Source organism: Perognathus longimembris, unplaced genomic scaffold (genome assembly GCF_023159225.1).
Source record: "Perognathus longimembris pacificus isolate PPM17 unplaced genomic scaffold, ASM2315922v1 HiC_scaffold_5312, whole genome shotgun sequence".
Classification (NCBI taxonomy): Eukaryota; Metazoa; Chordata; class Mammalia; order Rodentia; family Heteromyidae; genus Perognathus; species Perognathus longimembris.
In genome coordinates this window covers 12,940-33,710 of record NW_025960726.1, presented here as the reverse complement: position 1 = coordinate 33,710, position 20,771 = coordinate 12,940, and the positions used below count along the sequence as shown (strand labels likewise).

General features: G+C 51.9%; 1 protein-coding gene across 1 annotated transcript in view; it reads right to left on the bottom strand.

Annotated features, from left to right (window-relative positions):
* The window catches only part of LOC125345112 (sodium/hydrogen exchanger 9-like), a 67,555-nt gene extending 49,085 nt beyond the window's left edge, over positions 1 to 18,470 (bottom strand). The window contains exons 1-8 of the mRNA XM_048337353.1: positions 18,377 to 18,470; positions 17,676 to 17,851; positions 14,772 to 14,963; positions 14,336 to 14,387; positions 12,563 to 12,656; positions 6,060 to 6,198; positions 5,563 to 5,668; positions 121 to 209 (exon numbers count right to left, since the gene is read on the bottom strand). Coding sequence (XP_048193310.1) covers positions 121 to 209; positions 5,563 to 5,668; positions 6,060 to 6,198; positions 12,563 to 12,656; positions 14,336 to 14,387; positions 14,772 to 14,963; positions 17,676 to 17,851; positions 18,377 to 18,470 — 942 coding nt within the window. The remainder of the gene's footprint in view (positions 1 to 120; positions 210 to 5,562; positions 5,669 to 6,059; positions 6,199 to 12,562; positions 12,657 to 14,335; positions 14,388 to 14,771; positions 14,964 to 17,675; positions 17,852 to 18,376) is intronic.
* Positions 18,471 to 20,771: the final 2,301 nt, after the last annotated feature.

Genomic DNA, 20,771 nt, shown 5'->3' with positions numbered 1-20,771 from the left:
ATGAAGCCTTAGGCTTTTTTCCTTTCTTCCTTTCTCCCCCGGAATCAGGACATCATCATTACGCTGGTGGAGAGAGATGGAAAGCCAGCCTGGAGCGGCTTGTTTTTTTTTTTCTCTTACCTGCTTGGTCCTCCCTTTGGAATCGGGCGAGAGGTTGTTGTAGGTGTAATGCGCCTGTGTCACCCCACAGAAGAGGACCGCCACGATCCCTGAAAGTCAACAGAAGACCCGTCAGATCCACCTGGCTTTCCCACCGGAGTCGGCTGTCCATCCGGGGCCTAGCGCCTCAGCACGGCCACGCTCACCAAGCTCCAGCGAGCTGTGAAAAGCGTCCCCAAACACAAGAGTCACCTGATCGATTCCCTGGTCTTGAGTTAGGATCGTTACGCCTGTCCGTCGACGAGCAGGAGGTCTACCCCGCCTTTCCAGCCGCTTGGCTGGGTTTGGTCTTCCATACCCGTGTCTTTGTGCCCGTGGAGAGCGGAAGAATGTTCCAGGGCTGCCCCGACTGGCTGTTAGAAAGCCCGAGTCACAGACCTAAGGCGTCTGGAGCCCTCGGCCGCGTCCAGGGCAGCCGCAGGCTTCCTTCCTTTGAACCCCACCGTGGGCAGCTCTACCGGGCACACGGCACGGCCCCCGTCCTAGGCGTTCCGGGAAGCCCACGGTTGGGACCAGCGTGTGGCCTGCCTCCCAGGCCGGGGAAGGGATGGGGCGAGGCTGTCCCCTGCCTTGGACTCGAGATTAGCTTAATTAGGGGGCGAGCGGGCCTCGCCGTTATAAGGGCTCCTCAACGCAGGCCACAAGGCCCGAGCTGAATTTCAAGCAGCGGGATCTTTCCTTCTGAAAACACTCGTACATGAAGCGCTGATGACTCTTAAGCGTGGACAGCGATGCGAAGGGAACACTGGCATTTCAAATCAACCCGCGGTGGTAATAACAAGAAAAAGAAGAAAGCGGAAGAACTGAGCTTCTCTTGTAAACGCTTGTATTTACCTCTCATTTCTTTCAAGCACTGGACACATTTACATAATACAAGCACGGAGACCTTTACATTACTTATTTCTTGTGAATAACACACTTCCAATTTTTCGAAGAAATAAGCAGGAAGTTTTGCCAAGAACTATATATTCAGTAAGCATTTCTGGAGAGGTTTTTTTTTTTTTTTGTTCCCTTTTTGGTAGTTTTTCACTTTCTTAGCATAGCTTCAGAAATTCTAGGGGGAAAAATTCTTTGAAGATATCTATTTTCCTCTTTGTAGGATTTCTATTACAAAATAAGGATCAGCAGGGAAACATGTAAGGTGCTGAAATACTGTCGGTCTTTAGAGGTAGGAGGAGAATAGATAGACGTGTTTTGATATTAAATGTTTGTTTACAAGGCGTGTGCCACTACTTCTCAGTATTATCCCGAACCCATAACACTGTCTGTAAAAGATATAAGGTGCTTAAACTCCAGGAATGCAAAGGAATTCATATTTATTTCCACTAACGTTTATTGGCTTTAAAAAGAGAAGAAGATGGGGAGATTCGTGTTTGATCCTCACCTACAAATGGGTGTCTGTGTGAGTTTGATGAGTGGCAGGACACATTTTCTCCTACTTAAATGTTCTCTGCGCAAGATGGTTGTCACCTGTAGTGTCTGCCACTGATAACATTATTCCATAGTTCATTTCTCATTAAAAGTTGATGAAGCCTTCAGATTAAGAAGCAGGAAAAAAACTCAGCGTCTGTCACGCAGAACATGATTCTCTTTGACATTAAAGGTAGACTTGAGGGGTTTCCAAGACTGGAGGAGATTGCATTTTTAGACAGGAAATATTGATTATACCATCAGAACACAGAAAGCGAATGAGAAAGGGGGAAAAAATGTATCTTGTTCTCAGACTGTACTCAGAGGGGTTTTAAGGTTGATGGGTTATTTCTTTGTTCCAGGCCACGTTTTTATTTATTCTTGATCAAGTGAAAAGAGACACGGCTGACAGGCTTCCTTCCAATCATGAACAGAGAGGAACCATGGATCCTGAGAAGTCAGAGATGGAACAGAATAGAAAACTCTTCAAGGACAGGAAAGAATCTGTGCTTCCAAGGAGGGCAGTTGATATTTAGCTTGCATTTGACAATGGCACGAGTGGCGTATTAACAGTGAGTCTGTGGGATACAGAAACATCAGTACAGAAAGTAACACCCACTTAACGTGTGTGTGTGTGTGTGTGTGTGTGTGTGTGTGTGTGCGCGACAGTCCTGGGGCTTGAACCTGGACACTGTCCCTGAGCTTTTTCACTCAAGCCCAGTGCTCTACCACTTGAGCTACAGCTCCAACTTCTGGCTTTTTGGCAGTCAATTGGAGATAAGAGTCTCACAGACTTTCCAGACCTGGATCCGAACTATGTTTTTCAGATCTCAGCCTCCCGAGTAGCTAGGATTTACAGGTATGAGCCATCGGCGGCTCTGCTGAACCTACACTCTTCTCTCTCATTTATTATTATATATATATATTACATTATATATATATATATTCTGTGCATATTCATTTGTCTTCCCTTTCTTTCCTTTTCCGTCCATCCATCCATCCATCCTCGTTCTACCCCGTCCGCCCCAGTACTCCATTCCACAACCTTGGGATAAATGGCCCACTGTGAGATGTCAGGGCCTTGGCGGGGGGTGGGGGTGGGGGTGGGGGTGGGGGGGGTGGTGGTGGTGGCGGTCCCACCGAGAAGCCATGGTGTGTCCTCGCACCCACAAGACAGGCTCCCAGGGTGTGTGTGCAAGCAAGGCCCGGGACTGTGAGTCCCCTCAAGGCATACTTAATCAAGGGAAGGGCTCATTCCGTTCTTTCTCACCGAATCCACTGCTGGGAGGCTCGACAAGAGGAACTACTCCCTGGCATGCAAGTTCAGAGAAAGGCAGGAGAGGCCAGTTGAGCGATGGACGAGAGAGCTAACGGACTGTATTTGACACCACACCCTCTGACGTCAGGAAAGCAGGGTCTGGGGAGTGACCCCGTGAACAACGGATCGCTCAATTCTCTGGAATTATTATTAGATAACTCTAACACTTAAAACACCGCGTCTCCCATTGTGGTACCCCAAATCCCTTCTATAAGGATGTCTCTGATAATTACTCCTAAATTTTTAATTACCCCCCCTCCCCAAAGTTTGCTCATTGTGATAAATAAATGTGACTTCCTTCTACTATAAGACTCGCGTTTCCCTTTTAACTCTGGCTTCCAAAAAGAAAGCTCAGGGTTTTATTTATTTGCCAAGTGATAGCAACAAACAGCTGCCTAATTTTGCAGAAACACTCTATACTGGAGCACTTGAGTGTTTATCCCTCTACTAAGAAGTCCCACGACAGGCGTAGTTCATATTGTGCCTTGTCACAAGTCCAATTTGGAAATAGGCAAGGATTAAATAATAAACAAACACAGAGTAATTTGGTCTTTGGCAATAAAAAATGGTAATACCTAGAGTTTGGTTTGCATCGAATGCCAATTAGGCATATGGCCTGATTCTGGACTCTGTGCTGAAGAAAGTCTGTAGGTGGGTGAATCTTTAATGAAGATAGGTGTGTGTGTGTGTGTGTGTGTGTGTGTGTGTGTGTGTGTGTAGCCATCCACCCTGGATAATGGTTCCTCAGTGTGCATAAACTCCAATTAAGATATCAGATTAGCCAGGCACAGGTGGCTAATAATCCTATAATCCTAGCTAGTCAGGAGGCCAAGATCTGAGGATTGTGGTTCAAAGCCAGCTTGGTCCGGAAAGCCTGTGAGACTATTATCTCCAAGAGACACCAAAAAAGCTAGAAGTGGAGCTGTGGCTCAAGTGGTAGAGTGTTCATCTTGAGCAAAAGAAGAAAAAAAAAAAAGCAGCTTAGGGACAGTGCTCAGGCCATGAGTTCAAGCCCCAAGATTGGCATACATACAAAAAAAAAAAAACCCTACGTGATTTCAGGTTAAAAAGGCTTGTAAGAGACCATGGTTGAGATAAACTAGCAGGTTACATATTTTACATATTTTCCTGCACACTGCAACCTTTCAAGTGTTGGTAGAACAAGATCTCGTTCAAGTAGATCTGGAAATAGACCATTTTCACACATAGAAATGAACTTTCTTCTTTCTTTTTGGCAGCTCTGTGTATGTGTGTCTTTATTTCAACTTTCCCAGAAGACTAAAAAACAACAAGCAAAAAAACCCCCCCAGAAAGTTGAATACTTCTCTACCTCTCTGGAAGGTCAACAGTTTCTTTATAGCGCAAACATCATGAAGATCATTTTACCACAGATAGAGTATTGCGCCGGGCCCAGGATATACAGGGGAGGAAATCTCAGTTTTACCCACATTCTTTCCTTTAAGAACACGCCGGTTCTTCTCTAGTTTCTGGGGTGCGCGCCTTCTCCAGCAACCCCTTTCACAACGCAGCGATGTGCTAACGGCACAGACTTCATGTGAAATCATTTCGGATCGCAGGGGCCACGAGCTTGGAGTCAGTAGCACTGTCACAAGCACCGATGGGTTCAGTTAGCTTTTCTTGCTAAAATGGTGTGTGTGTGGCATTCAGAGAGGAAAGCCAGTGCCGGTCTAGGAGCGAGCTTCTGGAATCCCAGCCGTGTCCTACGACGTAGGGCGGAGCTGGCCCAGTGGGGTCTCCAAGTGGGGTCTCACTCAAAGCAGTGAAGCGAGGCGCCCTAGAACTCAGGGTCTGCTAGACTGCGGGCCGCTGCTCACCGAGGGCTGAGAGAATGCGATGGCGCCTTACCTTGAGTCTTTCTATAAACGAATGAGACTGTGGAAGGCATTGGGCCAGCACGTGGCTCACTGTGCATTTTCAGTGAATGTCCACTCTTTTTTTTGGGGGGGGGCAGGTCCTGGGCTTGAACTCAGAGCTTGGGCGCTGTCCCTGAGCCTCTCTGTGAGAGCTCAAGGCTAGCGCTCTACCACTCGGGCCATAGTGCTACTTCTGGCTTTTTCGGAGTAGTTTATTGCAGATGAGAGTCTCATGGACTTTCCTATCTGGGCTGGCTTTGAACTGCGATCCTCAGATCTCAGCCTCCTGAGTAGCTAGGATGACAGGTGTGAGCCACCGCTGCCTGGCTAACTGTATTATTTGTATATACATTAAGCATATTTACTGTATAAAATGTATTAATTATATATGGTTATTATTATTATTATTATTATACCTCCTCTGGGGGCCCAGGAAAGGCTGATTTTATATAAACTATTCCCATTCACTATTTTATTTATTTATTTATTGAGCCAATCCTGGGGCTTGTCCTCAGGGCCTGGGCACTTCCCCTTTTGCTCAAGGCTAGCACTCTACCTCTTGAGCCACAGCGCCACGTCTGGCTTTTCCTGTGTAGTTGGTGCTGAGGAATCGAACCCAGGGCTTCATGCATGCAAGGCGAGCACTCTACCGCTAAGCCACCTTCCCAGTCCCCCACTCACTATGTTAGAGAGACGCCACCCCTGTGAGGTCAAGAAGACACACACACACACACACACACACACACACACACACACACACACGCTGGCGCGTCTGGCTCGCGGGTGGCAGGTGGCACTGACCTGTCAGGCCGGCGGCTTCCGCCGACAGGAAGGCGCTCCAGGAGAGGAGGAAGAACAGGCCCGTTTCCAGCATGGGGAACTCACACAGCTTGGTAAACTTGGTCAAGTGACGAGACCACGTTAAGGACCACAGCGACCGCCTGGACGGCCGGGTCTCCTCCGTGCCGGCTGGGAAAACCTGATGTGGTTGGTGATGGTGGCTGGAGAACGAAAGGCTGCTTTCCCCACATGAGACCTGGCCAGGCCCTCTGGGGCTGAACGCAGCCACGAAACTACTGGGGGTGTCACCTCTCCACCCCACGTCGAGAGAAAAGGGGTCCCTTCAGAGCACAACAGCAGCCGTGTGGGTACAAGGCCTTGCCCTGGGGCTGCCCCCCGCCCTCAGGAGAGTTGTACAAGGCACAGGGAAGCAGCCAGGTGGGGTGGGAGTGGAAGCCGTCTGTGCCTACCCGCTGCTCCCGACAGCACCCAGCTCCCCAGGGACGGACGAAGGATATCAGGGCCGTGACCACGGCGTAGGCAGAGCCCATGGCGAACGAGCCGGCAAAGATGCCCAGGAAATTCCCCACCGACTGGAAGAACGCGGCCGTGTTGAAGGCGTTGGGGTTCTCCTTGGGGCTGTAGATGGAGATGGAACTGGGAAGAGAAGAGAGGGCAGGTCAGCGGGGGACGTCCGTCCTCCCTCATCCCCTGTTGGACGGGAGGAGTTGCGAGGAGGTAAAGGAAGAGGGGGCGGCGGTGAACGTCCCCCCCGTATCCATACACCCCGGCCAGTCAGTAAACATTGTTATATTGGAAGGGGTTGTAAAGAAATGCTGTTTCGGAGCCAAGCAGGCATTAAAACGTGGTAGGTGGACCAGGAATCTGCTGGGAAGATAGATAAGTGTGAATTATTTAGTGGCCATATGTCTTCGGTGCTGTTATATTTTCACAAATGTTCCTGACAAAAAGTGCGCTTTGATGGCCTGCGTCCAAATGGGGCGATACAAATCACAGCGCACACAGAATATTCTGCCGTGAGCTCGTCATGAGCCACAAAGCATTCTTTCCCCCCCAGTGACACCCTTCCGAAACATGGCCCTCCAAGTCTTCAAAGCATCACAAGATTAACCCCCAGGGAGGCACAAAACTCTTCTTTCCCCACTGATACAAACGGCGGCAGCTAGAAAAGGTGGGAAGTCATCTTTATGCTCCAGTCTAGGGGCTGACATCAGACTTATTTTCATAGAGAAAAATCTCTCTACCAATAGGCAGTCTGTTTACTTGAATGGTTTTGAGGACATTGCATTTCATTTTTTTGCTTTTGAAACCCAAAGACTCAAATCCTAGTATGTCAGTCTGAGGGCAGGGTGGCTTCTATTTGAGGAAATCCTGAAGCATCAAAACGGACAGATGTATTAGAACGGAGAGGTTTAAGGGGACTAACCGGGGTAGAATTCAGTTTTAGTTCTGTTTTATTTTTATAGTTTTTATTTTATCCTAGAGTCAGGAAAAAATCAAGAATTTGGGAGTGGCATTTACCCAAGATTACAAAGCAGGATACAGCGAAGCCACCAGCACAACCACGTTCACCGCAGCACTAATCCCCCCATAGGCAAGGATGGAATCAGTCCGGACGCCCCTCCACGGACAAATGGATCAAGAAAATGTGTGAGGCAGACACGGTGGAATTTTTGTTCATTCGTTAGAAAGAATGATGCTGTACAGTTTGTAAAGAAATGGAAATAGCTAGGAAAAAAAATTATGCGACGTGAAGTAAGTCAGGCCCAGGGAGAGACAAAGGATGCGTGATTTCCCTTATACGGGGAAGCAAGATCTAGCTTATAAACTCGTGAGTCAAGATATCGGGAGACAGGCAAGTGTGTACAAATGAATGAACCGAAATACAGTCGATCCGAGGGAGAACTCGAATGGCACAAGTCTTGAGGAAGACAAAAATCAAAGCTCAGCAAAACAAAACACCAGGAATTGGGTGCTCCCAGGGGGCGGGGAGTGGGGTCAAGGGAGGAGGGGTGGACGGCTGTAGAGGAGGAGAATGCAGTCACGAACCCGATGTGCACCCTACAGGATGAAGAACAGCGAGGCTAGGGGAGGGATGGAGAGGAGGTTGAAAGGAAGGGAACGGATCAAAACATCTGGTATTCATAAACTGCTTCGCTAAATGGCATCTCCTCGGTTCAACGACTTAAAGATAATAATAATTAAAAAAAATCCGATTGGGGGGTGGATACTAGGAGTGTCTCATGCACACAGAGTGAGATTGGGGAGGATTGTACCGGGATGGCTTCCACGCTGATCTGACGTTTTGCATCCCCGAGGCTAGTGACAGCGTTAGCAGCGGGGGGACGGATTCCGATTCTCCTGCAGGAAGAAGTGGGGCATGGAGAAGGGAAGTGTTGAACGTTCTCAGTTTTTCCCTGGATATCTGTGAACGCCTAAAGTAGGCCAAACGCTCCCGCTTTGATCCCGTAATTGGATAAAGAAGATGAATGTGGATCTTGAATAGAGGCCTGGAAGCAGGCAAGAAAGGGGCTGCCTTTGAAGTACTTCTCTTTCTGCAGAACGGTATGCTTCGCAGATTGAAAAAAGGGCCACTAAGCAAACCCACATTTGGGTCCTTTGTATCTGCCGGGGCTGGGGCGGGGTTGGGGGGGGTGTTTGAAACCCTGTGGTCCCTGGGAACCTCCGAGGGGCTCATCCGACACCCGACAGTGAGAAGAGGGGGGAAATGGAAAACTGTCTGTGGGGTGCAAACCACTAAGGTTGCTCTGCTGAGCTGGGGAGATAACCACCCTTTGAATAAGCATCTCCATCTCTCCATCCCCTCCTCCCCCCTCCCCTCCCCCTCCCCCCCCACCTCCCCAACCAGGGCTTCTTCCTTCACCGGGCCGTCCTGCTCCTACACCTCCCTGAATCCAATGGTATTCGACTCAAACAAGCAAGGCGTAGCAAGGCCGAGGCGGGGACGGCGGGAATGCCGGTGGGCTCCGGCCCCACCTCCCCATGTGCTGGTGTCTGTTCAAGGCTCAAGGTCATTGTCGGAGCAAGTTCAGTCCCTGGTCCGCCCTAGTTGGACCCTCCGAGGCTGGGGGGCTTAGGGCTCTGTGGGGTGTCCCGACGCAGGGCTATTTGTAACCCAAACTGGCGAGGGCGGCTCTGTAGCCCCCAGGTTTTCTTTTCCTTCATGGCGACGGATATTTGAGTTGGATAAAACCAACATCTTTGGAAACGATAGGACCAGAGAACTACCGAGGGGTGTTTAAAAATTCATCTCATAAATTGGAAATAAGTCCAGGGTATCGATTTGTTCTGTTCAGGAACAGATTGCTCAGCAAAAAAAAACAACAACAACTAGTTTGATGACAGTCTATTGCATCCACTCTCAGAAATGAATGTGGATAGCATCTTGTAGTTGAGACTTCAGGAACGGATGGACTCGCCTAACTTGCTCTAATGAAAGCCACATTAATAAGGATCGTTTCTTCAGGGTCACGTGGATGTTGCACGGACATTGAGTGTCTGCCATTTCTCAACAACCAAAAGTTTTTGCTCATATGAAGCTCATTAAAAAAAAAAAAAGGAGGCCCTGGAGGACGATTTGTGTGTCGGATGTAGAATTGAGATCTGGGTGCAAATTGTACTGTTTTTACCTTGATCGTGTGACATGAAACCTCCGTACCTTTATGTCTAAAAAATAAAAAGAAAGGTAACAGCACCTACCTATACCATCCAGGGTGCTGTGAGCACTTAATACACTGATGCTCTGAAAGCTCTTGAAATGGCAGCCAGAGCAAAGGAATCATTTCTTAAGTGAATCTTCCATCTTGTCTCCTCTCCTCTCCCTCCTCGCTTCCCCTCCCCTCCCCTCCTCCACTTCCTCCTCTCCCTTCTTCTCCTTCTCCCCCTCTCTCAGCTCGCTTTAGTCACAACAGAAGCCTTTCAGACACAGCGTCCAACCAACACTTCAATACGCACAGGGAGGAGGAGGAGGAGGAGGGGGAGGAGGGGGAGGAGGAGGGGGAGGAGGGGGAGGAGGAGGAAGGGGAGGGGGAGGGGGAAGAGGAGGGGGAGGGGGAGGAGGAGTGAAATTGGGAGATCGAGGTAAGGAGAGCTCGCGGCCATTGGCACCGCCACCACCATCCCCTCCTCGAACCCAGTACCATCCACTCCTGGTGCTGTCTTCTGCTACCTCTAAGGTACTTTGTGGCACGGTTGATCAAAGGAATCAATCGCCTAAAGCACTCAGGACCTCCAGCCCCCTCCCCCCCACGGGGCCCTCCCCCCTCCCGCCCTCCTCCCGCCTTCCTGGTGCCTCATTCAAGGCTTTGCTTCTCCAACCCCCCCACCCCCCCTCCAGGCCCTTCTTGCTTCCTCAGTGGCCCTTGAAAACTTCTTAAAAAATAAAAAGAGACAATATTAACTAAACATATTGTATCCCTTTCAGAATTTCCATGAGTTCAGTCATGAGAGAGAGAGAAAGAGAGAGAGAGAGAGAGATTACTACAGCCAGAGATAAACACAAAAGAACCGTCCACGTTCCTGCCAAATCTTGAATCCACAACAATAACAATAACAACAACAACAACAACAAAGAAGTTCTAACTACCGGCACCAGCTCGCCGGAGAGTTCTTTTTTTTGTTTGTTTGTTTGTTTGTTTGTTTTTGGCCAGTCCTGGGCCTTGGACTCAGGGCCCGAGCACCGTCCCTGGCTTCTTCCCGCTCAAGGCTAGCACTCTGCCACTTGAGCCACAGCGCCGCTTCTGGCCGTTTTCTGTATATGTGGTGCTGGGGAATCGAACCTAGGGCCTCGTGTATCCGAGGCAGGCACTCTTGCCACTAGGCTATATCCCCAGCCCCGCCGGAGAGTTCTTGATTAGCTGGGACATAAATATGAAATGGCTTATTATTATTATTAATTATTATTATTTCCCCCAATTACGGGTTCCACCTGTACCAGGTCGAATTCCCCCCTGTGCTGGGTGAGTCAGGTTCATTAATGATGTCTTGGTCAAACTCTGCTTTCCAGCCTCTCTTAGTCCAACCCAATTTCAACCCAGGACTCTCCCCGCGGAATGTTCCAGGGCGCCGGCAGGAAAGGCTAGGGAGGAGGGAGGCCGCCTGGCTCTGTCCTCGGTGGGTCTGGTGCCGGCTTCTTTCTGTTCCTCTTGCCTTCCTTCCTTCCTGGAGACAGCTGCTGGCATCCGGATGCCTCCATTCTGCTGGGAGCCCCACCCCCCCATGCCCCCCATCTTCCACCCGCCCTGCCATCTCCACGGTCCCAGCCCTTTCTCTCCGGCTGGGGCTGCCCACGCCCACCCCGCCCTGCGAGGTGCCCTCCAAGGAGCCCAGCCAAGCCGAGCCGGAGGCCGGGGGACGTTGCCCGCAGTGATGTTCTGGGTTTAAAAGTCTTCAGGGCAAACGGAAGGAAGAGGAAGGGAGGAGGGAAGGAGGGTGGGCAGAGAGAAGGGAGGGCGGGAGGGAGGGCAGGGAGGAAGGAACAAGTGGATCCCTATCAATTATTTCTCTTTTAATAACCGTACCAACCTGCCCTTCTCTGAGGAGTTACTTAATGAGGCAAAGGACTTGATTTGGGGGGGGGGGGGCCCAGGAATTGTCGACACAGTGGAATTCGCCCCTGCACCTGCCTGCCCGTTATCCTGGCTTGGGTTCTGCCAAAGGGTGGATGAAACTCCATCAGGAGAACCTGCTGTAAGACCCAAGGGTTTGGGGTGCGGGGTGGGGGTGGGGGTGGCGGGGGTCTCAGGCTCCCCGAGGAGCTGGGCAGAGCACTCTTCATGACGAGAGGTGTTGGCTGGAAGTTCACCCAGCAGGTGGTTTTCCCTCCCCAAGAGCCGGAGGAGCGAGGGCGGCGGGGAGACCCAGGCACAGGCTCTCTCTAATTCTGCAGGACCACTTCACGACGGGCCCCCCTCCACCACGAGGGTCACAGGGGGTCATTTCCCAGCATCCTCGTTGGCCACCCCCCCCCCCCCCCACGACAGGGATGTGGGGAGATTTTTGTGTGCTCCCTCCAATCCTGACACCGCACCCCCCCCCACCCCCCTCCAAAGGCTGAGGCTGGCGTAAGGTTGATGATGACATCAAAAAGCAGTTACACATTTCAGCAGAGAACTAGGCCCCCCCCCCCCGACACCCCGACAGTTCCCTGAGCCCCGCCATTCAGTCGCGGCTCGAAGACGACAACTCGGAGTTTAGACCCGGTGGACGGGGAAGAGGAGGCCGGGGAGACGGTTGTTGGGGATTATATGTGATTTTTTTGTTTCCTTAAAAGGAGGTCTGAAAAAAAAATCACTTTGTAATGCAGCTCGGAAAATGCTTGTCAAGAGCCGGGTGAGTCTGTGAAATTCTTCTTTCGCGCCTCATATAGGAAATGATAACCTCAACATCAAAGTAATACTCATTTCTCTCTCCGAACCCGACTACAACGAGTCTATTCATTTAAGAGAGCGAGAAGAAAAAGAGAGAGAGAGAGGATGGTGCTCGTGACCTCATGGGAATTTCTGCCCTTTCTCCGACTTGGCAGCTCCTTAGAGTCCTCATTAATGAAGTCTCAGCTCCCAACGGGGCCGTGAGATGGGGTATTTTTAGTCATAATATAGAAGGATAGAGCAAAGTAGGTTAATAGCCTCTAAAGATGGAAATCCAGTGAAACCTAAACTACAATCATAAACAGCCACGGGGAAGAGCAAATGTCAATCCCAAACCCGGCAGCAGCCAGGGGGGGGTCAGAGGGGAAACGCCTTCAGGTTTACCGAACGTTCGAGTACCCACAGCCACGCAGGCAGAACTTCACGTGTCCAACGCTACGCTACCCGTTTTGTAAGCACGAGCTCGGGTACCACGCACGCGCACCCGAAAGAGGTGCGCACACTGCTGTTCCGTTTTCTAGATGGCTTAAGGAGATGAATCCGTATTTGCATCTCATTTCATCGTTTTCAAGGATCTCCACGTAGAGACGAAACAGAGTCAGCGAGATTACATCAAGTGGCCCGTCAACGGTTCATTTCGGGTCTCACGGCTGACACCCGTGTGAGAATCCACACCGGAGAAGAGGAACACGCTCGAGCGGGCACCTGCGGTGTGGACGGAGAAATAACTCAACAGGAGCTTCACCTTCCTGGCAGCGAGGCAAAGCCGTTCTTCAAAGGTGAGATTTTAGGACTCCTAGTTCTAAAGTGGGATAAATAAGTACATAAATATCCCATTGGATAAGGTATCCATTTGGATAGGAAGGGCGAGGCTTCAAGGGTTTCTTAAAGGAGATGCCCCTGTTAGAGAGGTGTTCTTGTGAACTGTATCTCCGTATCTCTTGCCATTCACACCACATTAACTGGGCCGACTGCCCAAGTTAACGTGGCTGTTCAGTCGTTCCTTGAATGCGGCGATTACTCTTTGCCTCTTTTTCGAAGTGGTTACTAATCCGCCCATTGGTGCTTTCGTCTAGAAAATGGCGATGATTAATTTCTTAGAGGAGGGGAATAAGTGTGAATAGGTGGACAGTTTTAGAACAACACCTAGAGTAAACAACCCATCCATGTTAGCCGTTAGGACTGTTATTATTGCTATCCATATTAACGTGGCTGGAATGATGATCTATCCCACCTTTCATTTATTTATTTTTCTCAAAAGAAATCAATAAAATCTAAGCTGGAAGGACGTGGAAGGGTTTAGGAATTCCCCCAAATGTGTCTGAACACGGGAAGAACCTTTTGGCGTGGACTGAGCAATGTGTTCAGCTAGACCAAACACTGGCTTCATCTTAACGAGGCCTGTAGAGCAGAAGGCCACTGGGATATTAGAAGGACGCACATATTTGTTTTTTTTAAACCGAAGAATAAAAGATTCACAGTTGTCTTGCAAAAGTAACTGAGTTGAGTTTCTAGCTGTCTTACAGAGGGGAGCAGACAGGCATACCACAAACGTTCTCTTTCTGTAAACGAAGGAAAATACGTATGTGAATGACATCGGATGGGATTTTACGGGATCGCCCGTGGTTATGGACGGCCATGATTGGCAGGAAGGAACGCTAGTTTCCTATGGTTGGGTCAAAAGACGTCTCCCAGATGATGTGCTTCCCACCCACCGCGCAATCCTAATCTTGGGGCTCTTCATGAACACATTAGGAAAAAAACAATCAGCTCCGACTATAAATAAATAGCTGCCTAACACAGATGACGGAGCGGAGTTTCGCCCGGTGACAGAGCCGTCTCCCGGAAGATATTTACGCTGTTCCGTTAATCCCCCCAGGTGCTCCCCCGCCACCACCGTGCTTCATTTATTAGTAATTCACTGAGCATCTGGGCCTCAAATCACAGCTTAATTTAATTAAGAATTTCTCTCTCTCTTCCTCTCTTAGATGTGCAGATAGATTCGCCTGAGTTCAAGTTATCTTTGGAAGCAAAGCTAACAGGGCATTATTAATGCGTTCATTAATGCGCGTATTTCACTAAGGTAAAGTTGCTCCCCTCCTACCAATGGCAATTTTGTGTTTGAAATATGGGACCTGAAGGCCAACCAATCTTACCGAGGAAGGCATCTCTTCCACCCAACGTCCATAACTCCAGTTAGATGTTTCTAGACATTGCTAGAAAGCACACTTTCTATGGAGGTGTCGTCTCTCGTAGTGGGCTGTACTAAGAACACAGATCATAGGTGTATTTCTACCTCAAACCTGTGCAGCTTGTACGAGGGATCGATTCCTGCCTCAAGGGATCGACCGGTCTCTTCTACTTGCTGTGGTAAAGGGAGTTACCAAGACTCACAGGGTCACAGACGAACGTGCCATCTGTGGGGCCGTTGGTGAACTATGGAGGAACAGAAACAAGTACCGGGTGCTGGAAACTAGGTCTCTGGGTGCTAAAACAACCCTGAGGACCAAGAAGAAGGTTCCTGAAGATAGGCCAGCGATTGCTCAGAGCCCAGAGAGCTGTGAAGATGGGAACACTTGGTAGTGGTGAGGGTAGAAGGGGAAGAGTGGAAAGCTTCCTGTTGGGGGCAAGTGAGCGGGCCCCCGTTCCTATGCACATACACGCCCTGTCAGGGGCCCCAGGAACCTGTGATTCGGGGAGCCCAGAAAGGGGGTGAACCTACAGTTTGCTCCTCCAGGGAGATCCCTTCCCTTTCCTGACCTTCCCCGTGTGGTCGCGGTCCTGCTACAGGATGGAAAAACCACTGAAGCCGGGTGTCACAAGTCGGATCCAAGAGGGGGGCAGTGGGCGGCGGGGGAGAATGGGGGTTCTGCGGAAGGCGGGGCGGGATTGGCTCCGCAGCGTCGGGTACGTGGAGCAATCTTTGGCGATGGCCATCTTCCGCTGGGCTGTCACGGCAGACGGGAAGCCACGGGCAGCGTGACGGATCGGCAAGGTGGCCGTTCCGGGCATCTGGTTTAGAGGGAGTGACCAGCAGTCAGCAGGGAGATGCCAGTAATACCAAGCAGCCCGAGTCCTCTCCCTCTGTGAACTCTCCCTCCCTCTCTCTGCGTCTCCCTCTCGGTGGATCTCATCGCACGGAACTTCCCCTACCATTCTACCCATTTCATGGATGTAGGAACGGCTTGGTGTGGCCTATCACGCTTCAGGAGGGACCAAGGGCATGTCTAAATTGCGCGTTGTTTGGAAGAAAGGGTAGAAGTCAACAGTTACACCTCGCTGTCTCCTCTGAATGAGGTGTATTCATTCGACCTTCATTCCTACCTGTTACCACCGTCTTAAGCAAGGGCCGTTTTCAAAAGGCCTCAAGGTCAGTTAGAAAGTATTCAAATGGGGCTGGGGATTTAGCCTAGTGGCAAGAGTGCCTGCCTCGGATACCCGAGGCCCTAGGTTCGATTCCCCAGCACCACATATACAGAAAACGGCCAGAAGGGGCGCTGTGGGTCAGGTGGCAGAGTGCTGGCCTTGAGCAAAAAAGAAGCCAGGGACAGTGCTCAGGCCCTGAGTCCAAGGCCCAGGACTGGCCAAAAAAAAAAAAAAAGAAAGTATTCAAATGGAATCAGAGGTGAGCTTGAGATAGGAGAGGAGAATGTCATTTAATTTTTTTTTTTGGAAGTATGCAGCACCTTTCAGATCCACTGAGAGAGAGAGAGAGAGAGAGAGAGAGAGAGAGAGAGAGAGAGAGAGAGAGAGAGAGAGAGAGATTTTAAAAAGTCCTAGGGTGAGCAATGAGAGAAGCTTTGATTCTGTTTGGGAAAGGCCTAAAGCGCGTTGTCAGGAGGTTTGTGCACGATTAGAGACGGCGATCTCGGCTTCGTGCGAAGGTCCGGGGAAATTCACCCGCCAGAGAATGAACCCCAAGCCTGACAACCTAAAGCCAGAATCTGGAGACTCTCCTGACATCGAGTCTTTGAGGACTGGGCAGGGCTAAGTTCTCCAAACGACAGAGAGAGGAAAAGAAGGATCGCTCAGCTTTCCAGACGAAAGCAGAAGGCGCCAGGAAGATATAAAAAGCTCCTAGCTTGAGCGGTGGCCCGGTTCCGTGCCAGCCGAAGGGGAACCCCAAATACTGAACTTGAAAAGGGCGCACGGTCCGAGCCAGGACGGGCAGCCCTGGCCGCGTCCAGCGTCCCACGGAGGCCGGATCCAAGGCCCCACGCACGGCGCGTCCGCCCGACCCCCGCGGAGAACGAGCCTCACGGCGCTCTCCTGCCGGAGCTGGCCTCGAACCGCCGTCCCCTCAGCCCACGCACGCCAGCGCTGGGGGTCGGCGGGATTCACGGTGCCACCTCGCACACCCTTGCTCGCACACACACACTTACTCCCCGATGCCCTGCGGGTGCGGGGGAGAAGGAAACGGGCTCCGAGGGAGGCGCGGACCCCGCTGGGGCCGCTATTAAAGATGCTCGGAGTGGCACGTTAGGGACTGGGGTACTAAGCACAAGCACCCTGCCCTGCTGTCTTCAGAAAGGACACCCCAACGGCCAATGCCCATCGGTTCCATTCCAACTCGGGACCTGCAGAGAGACGGGGCGCTGTTGCCTCTTTGGATCAATTTCATTTCCACCCAGCCTCCCGCACCTGAACAACAGCAAACACCAAGCCTCGAGTGGGAGAAATCCCCCCCTTCCCCCCCCACCCCCCGGGCGGTGCGCGCCTTCTTCTCCTCAGAGATCAGCCTCGCCTCCTCAGCTCTGGGATAAATGGCTGCGGTGGTTGCCATGGCGACATTCATCTTCCCAAACGGTACCCGCACAACGACAGGCCAGGCCGGAGCCCCGGGGGGTCATGGCGGTCCTGCCTGCCCCACGCAAGTGGCCTGATGGGTCTCTCAGGACGGGCCCCAGCCGGGCCGAGTTGGATCCCCCCCCCGTCCCCCCCCGGCCCCCTCCCCCTGGTTTTCTCAGGCAGGTTCTCAACACTAAGTGGATGCTAGTTACACGCTTTCTGTAACTTCCTCTAATAGCATCGCTTGGGAAAAAGCCCCCCTCCCCTTGGCCCCCGAGGAGATGGGGTTGCCCCTGGTGGGGGCCGGGGGAGGGGGCTTGGCTTGAGTTGTGAGTAGAGCCGGGGTTCAAACCGCCGTGGGGAAGTTGTGTGAATGAATAAATACACACACAAGAAAAGAAATCAAAGCGTCCCACAGTGTTTCATCCTCTTTCTGAGACATCGGTGACTCTTCCACAGGGAATGGGGAGTCCCCCCCTCTGTGCTGCCCAGAGCTTCTGCTCCTTCCCTGGGTCCCGTCACCTCTGCAGATTGCTTCCGGCACTCGCGCGCAGGTGCGTGGTTTCCACACCCGGTGTTGAATGGGCCTCTGGAATTCATCTATTCACGTCCTCGCCCCCGGCGCTGACGGGGAGCAGGAGAGGCTGCTGTCAAGCGATGCCGTCTCCTGGGAAGAATCGATGGGCATTTCTGGGGCTGGGGACATGGCCTAGTGGCAAGAGTGCCTGCCTCGTATACATGAGGCCCTGGGTTCGATTCCCCAGCACCACATATACAGAAAAACGGCCAGAAGTGGCGCTGTGGCTCAAGTGGCAGAGTGCTAGCCTTGAGCGGGAAGAAGCCAGGGACAGTGCTCAGGCCCTGAGTCCAAGCCCCAGGACTGGCCAAAAAAAAAACCAATCAAACAAACAAAAGAAACCCAAAATGAGAATCTACGGGCATTTCTGAAGAAGGGGTTCGGAAACCCGTGCTCGTCGTCAGTCCCGGCGCGGGGCCCGACGACTCGGGCTTCAGCAGGGGCGCGAGGGCCCCGTTTGCTGGAGAAGTTAGTAGTTTCAGACAGGAGGCAAAGCCGACGACACGGGCTCCATCGACCCCAGGAGGGAGACGACCTGTCACAGGAATTCAGGGACGAGCGAGGCGAGGTTGACAGGTGTCCCCCGATCCCGTACGCACCTGGGCCCTCGGTTTCCGTTCCCGTGCGTGCTGCGTGCGTGCGATCGCAGACGGGGTGAAGGTGGCTGCGGGGGGGGGTGGGGGGGGGGGGTGGGGGGGGTGGGGGGTGGGGGGGGTGGGGGGGTGGGGGGGTGGGGGCGAGGAGGCCTGCTGGACCGCTTTGCTTTGATGGCTCGCTGGCTTGTCCACTGTGGGCCTGTCTGCACCCCCCCTCCCCCCCGCCCAACCTCCCCCCCCCGCCCCCCCCCCCCCCCGCCCAGCCTCCTTCCTGCGCAGGCCCAGGGACCTCAAAGTGAGACCCGAGCGGCCGTCCCTTGGCAAGGCCCCCCTGGAGGGAGGCCGGCTGCTACCGTCCAGCCGCGAGGAGCCGGTGCTGGCCGCCCACGTTCCAGAAAGCCTTCCCCGCTCAAGCACAGCTCCTTCAGCGCTCCCTATTAATGGCGGTGCGGTTAAACGGTTACCATTCCTCTCACTGGTGTCTCCCTTCCTTTCTCCAGCGCCGGCTGTCCCCGAGGGCCGCGTCCGAGCCCAGACCCGGGTAAGAACGCCGGCCATCACGCGTCAGCTCCAACCCCGCAAGCCTTTGCGTGTCTGGGGACACGGCCCGCGGCCACGCGACGGAGGCGGCTTCTCCACGCGAGAACAGGCCGAGTGAGTGGATCCGAAGCCCACCCGCCCGGGGAGGCAAACGCCACCGCACAGGGCTTCCAGCGATGCTGCCGCCTGACCGCGTGAGGACACACCGCTGCCACGGTTGGTTCGCCCTCTCCCCCTTGTCTCTCCACTCGGATGTTCCCCTTCCCTTCCCTAGATCTAGATCGATACCCAGGGACACAAAGGAAAATCGCACACACTCGAGTGATCATTTCCACTGGATGCTACTTAAAAAAAAAAAAAAATCCTCACGAAAGCAGCTCTCACGCTTTGTTTGACTTGCCCGGAGAGCCATTCAAACGGTTGTCCTCTTTCTATCACAATGGTTCATTAAAAATATTTCTAAATAGCATGAAAAGAACAACCACTCCAAGGGAGAGGCAGGAAAATTTAAATAGACGTGTGCATACATATACACGTAGAGAAGGAAAGAACTAGTATCATAAAATACAGGAAATAGCACAATATGAAAACTCCTCTAAAAAACCACACTTAAAATGATTAAAGATAGCATAAAATTAACTATAAAATATAATGAAAGAACATAACTCTAGCCGGCTTAAAGAGGAGAACCTTGAATCTTGAAAATAAAATGTCGGCAATAAAAGGACAACCTCAGCTGGCCAAACTCAGAAGAGTAAGAGGACAGGACCCAAGAGAAAAACCACCCAGAAAAAAGGGCACGAAAAGAGATGCCTCCCAGAGGCGCGATCTAGGTTAGCGCGTGGTACTTACGAGAAAAGAGATGCACACCACCAATGAGTATGGGTAAGCATGCAGAATAAATGAGAAGGGCCCAACACATTTCTGACAGGAGTTTTAGGAGATAGATAGATGCGCGCAAAGCTATAATCAGAGTTTTTGTAGAAATGAAGCATCATCAAATCCTGAAGGGAAAAATTAAAATACCCACTCGCCATAGTAAAACCACAGCATTGCAACATGTAAAGAGAAAATAGCCCTAAATAGAAGGAAGATTGACCTTAAAAAAGAATACTAACTGCACGAGCATATTTGTAGCTCATACAGAAACACCCAGAAGAAAAAAATATTTTTGAATGTCACCAGTATCCGGAGGGGAAATGCTGGTCAGTTTGAAATTCTATACCTCAGTAAGCCAGCAACGAATAATTTGCTGCTGAGTTACTAGTACTGAGATAATTTGCTAACCACACAGCTATCTTTAGTGAGAGAAACACCAAAGGAAAGGCTTCAGAAGGCGCGGAACTGAAAACAGAGGCGCTCGAGGCAATGCTAAGCAAAGAAACAGGTTAAAAAAAGAAAAAGAAAAATCAGATGCTGGGGGTGAGGGTTACTGGCAGAGTGCTGGCCTAGCATGCATGAAGCCCTGGGTTCGATTCCTCAGCACCACAGATATAGAAAAGGCCGGAATTGGTGCTGCGGTTCAAGAGGTAGACCACTGGCCGTGAGCAAAAGAAGCTTGGGGACAGTGCTCAGGCCCTGACACGCCCAGGACTGACACGCACACACACACACACACACACACACACACACAAATCACAATAAGGATCATTAAATGGCTAAAAGTGAGGTGCAACTAAAATGGCAGACAACAGCGGACCTGTTGGAAGAGAGAATCATGGTAGAAGCGCGCAGAAGCCCAGACAGGGAAGACTGGACAAAGCCGGGTCACCCCCTCGACTTGGGCGCCGTGTTGGTGGAGCCACCGCCGGCCGGCGTTAGAGACGACACCGTGCCCGGCAAGTCAGGGCCGAGTTGCCCTGAAGCGATCGATTGTCACTGGCGATTCCAAAACGGAAGCCCTCCAGCCTAGCGTGAATGGGCGGGAGTGTGGATTCCCCTGCTCGCCCGCCTCGTGGGGGACGAGGGGCGGGTGACTCAGCCCCGGGGCCGGCCCTATTTACCCACCCTCCACCCCATCCCCTCCTCCTGCTCACGGCAGAACGGGACGCGGACCCCGACTACCCGTCCCAGCCGACCTGCAGTGACGGGTACAGGGATTCCTGGGTGATCTGCACCGGGTTCCACCGTCATACATCCCCGTGGGCAGGTGCGGGGACACCTCCCCCTGAAATGTTCCAGCCCGGCGCCCGGAGACGTCCACTGTGATCTCGATGTGACTATTAACCGTCGCACGAGAGGAGCCGCCGCCAGCCCGGCAGCTTGCTAACAGAACACGGGAGCACGCGAGGAAAGCCACAGTGCACCAATATGGAAAAA